At 33.9% G+C, this 7330-nt stretch overlaps 1 protein-coding gene across 2 annotated transcripts; it reads left to right on the top strand.

The window, feature by feature from the left end:
- Nucleotides 1-824: 824 nt before the first annotated feature.
- On the top strand, nucleotides 825-6573 carry LOC148566136 (fe-S cluster assembly factor HCF101, chloroplastic-like). 2 transcript variants are annotated; one of them, XM_088488448.1, is made up of 15 exons: nucleotides 825-1004; nucleotides 1087-1227; nucleotides 1779-1921; nucleotides 2009-2059; nucleotides 2297-2452; nucleotides 2793-2936; nucleotides 3023-3165; nucleotides 3255-3324; nucleotides 3623-3718; nucleotides 3847-3936; nucleotides 4044-4097; nucleotides 4400-4523; nucleotides 5077-5201; nucleotides 5695-5817; nucleotides 6191-6573. In XM_088488448.1, exons 1-15 carry the CDS (start codon nucleotides 917-919, stop codon nucleotides 6260-6262), a joined length of 1620 nt encoding a protein of 539 aa, XP_088344574.1. In that variant the 5' UTR covers nucleotides 825-916; the 3' UTR covers nucleotides 6263-6573. The 2 variants fall into 2 exon arrangements, with proteins under 2 accessions (XP_088344574.1, XP_088344576.1); XM_088488450.1 differs by having other exon boundaries at nucleotides 837-1004; nucleotides 1782-1921.
- Nucleotides 6574-7330: the final 757 nt, after the last annotated feature.

The following is a 7330-nucleotide window of genomic DNA, read 5'->3' as shown; positions in this document are numbered from 1 at the left end:
CACAGAAACTACGACGATAACAAAGTGGTGGTTGACCTCGACAGCAATAGGAGAGAGGTTGCAGTTGAGTTTTTCGATTGTTGTTTCGTGAAGGAAAAAATGAGGAGAAAAAAAATACAAGGACTAGAAAGATGAACTTCAACGGCGACTCAGCTACGACGACGGCGACGAAGTGGCTGTCCTGGCATTGGCGATGCAGAGGCTGCAACGAACTCTTGGAAGAAGAATGAGAAGATGAAGGAGTGAGAGTTGCTAATATTGAAGCCATGATTTGTATAAAGGGTAAATTAGAATTAATGAATTAGAATGGGATATTTTAGATATAAAATATTATTAAAATTTCATTTTCCGTCCTCAAAAATTTTAGTTCCAGTATCTTTATTTTTTGGAGGTATTAAAATACTAAAATTTTAAAGATAAAAACAAAAATTTTAATACCAATCTCTAAGTCAATAAATATAATACTAAATCTAGGTCCCCTAATTTTCGTCTAAATATCTCCAAATAAATACTACCATTATAATTGAAAACTTAGTTTAAGTGACACATGATCTGTTTTTCAAATAGCCACATCCGAATTTAAATTTGGATGAAGTAAGAAGTGGAATAAGAATACATTTAAAGAATTAATTTAGTGTGTATAAGTATACAGTGTGAGTGTGCTGTGTAATAAGACAAAAAAAAAAGTATAATCATGTTAACAAATTAAATTAAAAAAATTGAATTACATGTATTATAAATAATTTTCTTGATAAAAAAATTGATTTAAATATGCCTCACACTTATTATAAATTAAAAATATAAAATTAGTAATATATATTAGTAGCTAGTAGCAACTGAAAACATGAGGCTCAGAAACTGTCACTTACCTCACCCTTCCATTTCCACTTTCTCTTCCTCTTTCTCTATCTGAAAAATGCAACTCCTTCATGCTCCATCTTCTTCTTCTTCACCATACCTTAACCTTTCATTCCGATCCTCAAAACCACAACACTTAACATCGGGTATCCACTTCAACTTTCTCTCATTATTTCCTTTCTCTTTACTAACAATTCTCATTATTTTTTTATGTCTTTGTTGTTGCAGGTTCGTTTTCACATCTGAAGTCTTCACCTTTGTTTGCCATTCATTTAACTCTTCAGTCCCAAAGGAACCAAAGTTCATTATGGAGATATCACAAAAGGGCCATCTGTTGTTCTGGTGCTACCAGAGCTACTTCTGTTGAAGGTAATTTTTTGTTTTTATATGTTTTTTTTTCCTTGATGCTAATTTCCAACTCATGGGCATCAACTGTTTGTTAAAAAGGTTTGGAATTTACTGCAAGTTTTGTTGATGAAGAAGCCAAGGGAATTGCTAGTGTCAATTACGGTTTTTATGCCTGTATGAATGTAAATATAGTGCTTGAACAAACTTGAACTTATGAGGCCTGTGATAGGGGTTGTAGAATCTTAACTGGATTGGTAAATGTGCAGAGCTTGAAATGAAATGTTTATGGAAAGCCAAATCGGCTTGCCTTTCTTGGAATTTATGAATCATGGTTGAAACTTGACAAGGTTCTTGGTTTCATGCATGCATCATTTGAAGAATTTTCCAAAGCTTTTGGCCTTGGTTCAGAATTTGAAAGTGTTGTTTACAGTTTAATGTCTTAAGTTGTTCAGCCACCAGAAAACAAAGAAATGATTTATTGGACTACATGCGTTTACTTCATGCCTTTGTTAACTAAATTTCGTGTTTAAATGTTATTTTGATTTCACTTAGTCCTTATCTGCACTGTGCAGTAGGCTCTTCTTCGGTATCAACTGGAACACCGGAGGATGATGTGTTGAAAGCCTTGTCTCAGATTATTGATCCAGACTTTGGAACGGATATTGTTACATGCGGATTTGTCAAAGATCTCCAGATCGATAAAGCTCTTGGAGAGGTCTTAAAACCACAGGCCTAAAACTTTTCTGCAATGTACTTTTAAATGATGATGTTCTTACTAAATTACTTTTGCTTCGAATCTCAGGTATCTTTTCGGTTAGAGCTCACTACTCCGGCATGTCCAATCAAGGACATGGTAAATGACACAATTGCCATTGTTTGAGCTACAGCTGATGTAGGTTAGAGTGGTGGACTTTTTTTCTGTAAAACTCATTAAATACTAATAAAAATAAACGAATTCGCGTGAATTTCCATTGTAAAAGAAAAAAAAAGTAACACGTTTCCTACCTGATTTTGTCTCATTCTCTTTCCCTAAATGTGATGTTAAAGTCTGGTCTCTTTTAGGGACTAATTGATTGTATATTTATGGCAGTTTGAGGAGAAAGCAAACGAAGTGGTGACGAATCTCCCTTGGGTAAAAAATGTAAAAGTCACAATGTCCGCACAGCCAGCAAGACCTCTATTTGCAGAGCAACTTCCCGCAGGTCTACAGACAATTTCAAGTATTGTGGCTGTGTCCAGTTGCAAGGTTGATCTTTTTGGAAGGTTTTTTCTTCATCATATGTTGGTCTTGTTATATTATTTGCCATAGTTGAGGTTTTTTCTTCTCAACCTTTTTCCTTCAATTTTCTTTTTGTAATTCTTCACGTTTGGTTTAACATATGACACCTGAAACTTTTCCTTTCTTTTTAAACATATGAGTATTGTTTCTATTGAATGTATCTGAAGAAATTTAAAAAAAATACTACCAAGTACCAATTATACTGTTTCAAATAGGTTTGAAGCTGAACTTTAGTTAGTTAGAAGTATGATTGAATCTATTCACTTTTGGTTCGCATCAGTAATACCTTTCATGTCAAAATTTGTAGGGAGGAGTTGGCAAATCAACTGTAGCTGTAAACCTTGCTTACACTTTGGCTGATATGGGTGCTAGAGTTGGTATATTTGATGCTGATGTTTATGGTCCAAGCTTACCAACAATGGTCTCTCCTGAAAACCGATTGCTAGAAATGGTAATATATGATGAATCAATTGGTTTGGTTGTTAGTATAGTTTGACTGATTTATTGCGCACATAATTGTTGAGCATTTTGCTGCAGAATCCGGAGAAGAGGACCATAATTCCAACTGAATACTTGGGGGTGAAGCTGGTCTCTTTCGGATTTGCTGGACAAGGACGTGCGATAATGCGTGGCCCAATGGTTTCTGGAGTCATTAACCAACTTTTGACTACTACGGAGTGGTATACATTTCTAAAAGGCAGAAAACAAATTCTGCTAAACATTAAATGAGTTCTGCTTGATTTGTGATATTAATTTTTGTACAATATAGGGGCGAGCTCGATTACCTTATTATTGACATGCCTCCTGGAACTGGAGATATTCAACTCACTTTATGCCAGGTTCTGCTCTAGACTAAGATATTCTTTGTTATATTTCATTCTCTTATCAGTAGATTGATTCTTCCATCTAATTTTATGTTGCATTGCATTGCTCATGGCTTACACCGAACCGGCTTGAAGCTGGTTTGATTGTAGATCGAGTTGACATTTGAGCCAGCTTGATCTTTGGGCTGAAATCCGACCAGCCCAACGATGTTTGACTTATGAAGCTTGTATAGTGTATATCCCCATAGTTATTTGCCAAAATATGTGTGATTTCCAATCATCATTTGATTTGACTTTGGTCGTATCACTCCAGATAGTTCCATTAACTGCTGCTGTAATTGTTACCACTCCTCAAAAGCTGTCATTCATTGATGTTGCAAAAGGAGTTCGGATGTTTTCAAAGCTAAAGGTGATATTTCTATCACTCAATGGCGTAACTGTTCCAATTTGTTATTTTCTTACTCATGCTTGAAACTGATTGTTTTAAATTTAAAAAATGCGATACTAACATGTATATTTTGTATGTTTACAAATAAGGTGCCTTGCGTTGCTGTTGTGGAAAACATGTGTCATTTTGATGCTGATGGAAAGCGATATTACCCGTTTGGTAGAGGTTCAGGTTCTCAGGCACGGACAACGTTATTTAATTGTTTATCCTTTATTTGTTTCAATATAGAACATTAAAAATTACCTTTTGTATGTGGCACATATTGATGGTTTGGTCATATATGCAGGTTGTTCAGCAGTTTGGAATACCTCATCTGTTTGATATGCCTATTAGACCAACTGTATGTCTCATGTTACGCCATTGTTCACTCTTGAAATTATTCTTCTCTGCATCTGCATGATAAATTGTGTTATTATGCCTACTGCTGCTACTTTTCAACAAGTTCTGTTGTGGTACAAGTGTAATCAGAATAAACATACCAAGACCATGTTAAACTTTTATAATGAATATCTACCTTATCTTGACTTTGATATTTCTTTATATTCTAAGATATGGTATTGATATTACTGATAATGATATATTAGACATGGTATATTGTTTACTGCAAACTAAGGCTGTTTATTACAATAATGACTGTAACAGCTTTCTGCTTCTGGAGATAGTGGAATGCCCGAAGTGGTGGCTGATCCTCAAGGCGAAGCGTCCAAGATATTCCAAGATCTAGGAGTGTGTGTAGTGCAGCAATGTGCTAAGATACGCCAACAAGGTATTATATTACTCCTTTTTAATAATTGAAGACTGAAAATGTATCTTATAGAACCTGTTAATTACAAGATACCAAAGCCATTCTTCGCTTGTCTATAGTATAACAACAACTACTAAGTCTTGTTCACTTGTATATAACTGGCTCTAAGTTCACTGATCCGTTTGTGGTAGTTGAAATGTTTAATACCTTTTATGATACTAGACAACGTTATAGAGCATATAAATGCAAATTTTTGTGACTCCCAACACTTGCTTTTGATGATTTTCGCAGAAACATTATGCACTTTTCGCTTTAAGCATGAGTGAACATAATGCATTTATTTTTGGAAACTTGACATAAACCAACCCTGTTTGATATGGTGCAGTTAAAATAGTTTGTGTGAGGTATCTGTGTTAGAGCATTTCAAAAAGTTGTTGGTTAAGTATGATATGTAGGAACTTTTAGATATAAATATGATATATATATTTGAGTGGCAAGATTGCCTTTATATTTTTAAATTCTGATTAAGCATTTCTACTTTCTCTTAGCTGAAAACATTATATTTTGAATTCAGTTTCAACAGCTGTCACCTATGATGGATCAATCAAGGCAATCAAAGTGAAGGTACCAGATTCAGATGAGGAATTCTTCCTGCATCCTGCGACGGTGAGACGGAACGACCGATCTGCTCAGAGTGTGGTATGTGGATATTTAAGAGTTTTGTTTGATTCAAAGATTAAAATTGAGTTACAGTTAACAATGCATAACTTGGATTCTGTATTGTTAACATTAGTATGCATGATGATGATGCATAAAGTCAGAAAGAATGAAAACAAAATATGGTTATAAAGCAAATAAAATTTAGAGCAGTTTACTTCTTTATGCTTATGTGGCATTTTTGCCACAACAATTCGGTTAGTAAAAGCTATTTCCTTTTGACCTGCAAAGTCAAGAGAAAAGTTCAAAACGGAAGCTTATACATATATATGAGCTGATCTTGAATTCAAAGAGATTAGTTATTGGGACTAGATAGTTGTTACAGAAAGTCAACACCAGCTACATTGAATACCTGATAATTAAGCTATAAAGCAGACAAAAAATGTTGCTTTCTTAGAAGAAAAGTCAACACCATTACTACACTCATGTTGCATGGTTTGCAAGTCATTTCAATTTTGGTATGCAATGATTGCAGGATGAATGGACTGGGGAGCAGAAACTGCAATACACCGATGTTCCTGAAGATATTGAACCCGAAGAAATTCGACCAATGGGAAACTACGCTGTTTCAATAACTTGGCCTGATGGATTTAGTCAGGTGATATAAATGTTAGAATTGAAAATAAAAAGATAGCTTTGAACTATATACTGTTAACATATCAGTTGTTAAGGCTTTGACTCTGCATTTTGCTGGTTAATTTGGTAACTAGAGCCTTTAATTCCTGGCTTATGCACAAGAATTTGTCCACTAATTTGGTGTATCAAAATTTATGTATCCATACATAAACTATGTCTAGATACGATGGAATTTATTTTGATACACCATGTTTATCTATTCAACAGTGGAAAACTAGGATTATGTAGCAACTAGCAACCAAACAGTTCTGAATACATACCACCATTCTTAATTATTTCATATGAAGCAATTATGTTCCGTTATTAATTTTTTGACTCCTGCATTGTGAATGCAGATTGCGCCATATGATCAGCTGCAGACAATCGAACGGCTAGTCGACATTGTTTCGCCAACTGTACATGCATGATAATATTGGCCATTGAAAACATCACAAGGATTGCATTAATGTGCTTGTAATTGGTGGAGTTATGCATGTAATAGCCTCAATTTTCGTTCAATTCTCCTCCATATACTAGGCATATTGGTAGAGTTTGATAGATTATTCTGTAATTTAATAGCTTGGCCTTGAGGCTCACTAAACTCCTCAAGCTTTTTGTTACTTGTTCCACTGAGTAAAGCATTCATTTGCAAGTGACAGTTTACTCACTTTTTATATCGAAGTTGTAAGGCTAATACATAATAGAAGTTATAAATTAAATGGTAAGTAATGTCTTATTTTACAAATCTCTTCACTTTAGGATCTTTTTCCTTTTTCGTACTATTCTGACTTTCTAATAGAAAGTAAGCAATGAATTTCAGCTTCATATCCATCAAATATCTATTACATTTCTTTTACCTCCAAAAAATAACCGTATGTATGTGTAAACTAAAGAAAATTGAGTTTAATTTAAAGTTTTGATAAGAGTTTAAGTAGCAAACTTCTTAACAAAATTTGCTAGTGTCGTTTTTACACCAAGCGATTGGCATAAGTTTGAACATTTTGGTAAAGAGGATGAATGATAAAATGGAGTCAAGGTTCTAATTCTAAGCCCTTTTTACCGTTATACACTTCATGTTCCATGTTTCTCAGTCTTAAAATGAAAGAACCCCTCTAGCAAGCATGCTTTGTCAATATCATCTACTAAAGGCAATTATATTTGAGCATTTTGGAGATCTAATAAAGAGTACAGGTATTATTAGAAGTGTTCATGGGCCGGGAAAGGCCAATAGGTCTATTTTGATCCGACCCGAAGTGGTCCAAAATAAGTCGGGTTAAACCAGATCGATATAATATAAAATTAGTATATACAAATTTGTAACTATTATACACTAAAGTAATAAAATTTTACTTTTAAAAATTAAATTTAACAATTGTTATATCATATTTTAAAACAAAAATAATCCTGTACATATAAAAATACAATATAACATCATTAATTTTACTCTAAAAAATATATATATATATATATAGATCGGACTGGATGACTCAGCATAA

This window comes from Arachis ipaensis, chromosome B5 (genome assembly GCF_059453495.1).
Source record: "Arachis ipaensis isolate K30076 ecotype BB chromosome B5, ASM5945349v1, whole genome shotgun sequence".
Lineage (NCBI taxonomy): Eukaryota > Viridiplantae > Streptophyta > Magnoliopsida > Fabales > Fabaceae > Arachis > Arachis ipaensis.
The sequence above is the reverse complement of the archived record's forward strand: the minus strand, read 5'-3'. Positions and strand labels throughout refer to the sequence as shown.

Coding starts and splice junctions, on each gene's coding strand:
- LOC148566136 (XM_088488448.1), top strand. CDS start 917: ATGCAACTCCTTCATGCTCCATCTTCTTCTTCTTCACCATACCTTAAC. Junction 3,325..3,622: donor TTCAACTCACTTTATGCCAG/GTTCTGCTCTAG, acceptor GTATCACTCCAG/ATAGTTCCATTAACTGCTGC. Junction 3,719..3,846: donor GGATGTTTTCAAAGCTAAAG/GTGATATTTCTA, acceptor TTTACAAATAAG/GTGCCTTGCGTTGCTGTTGT.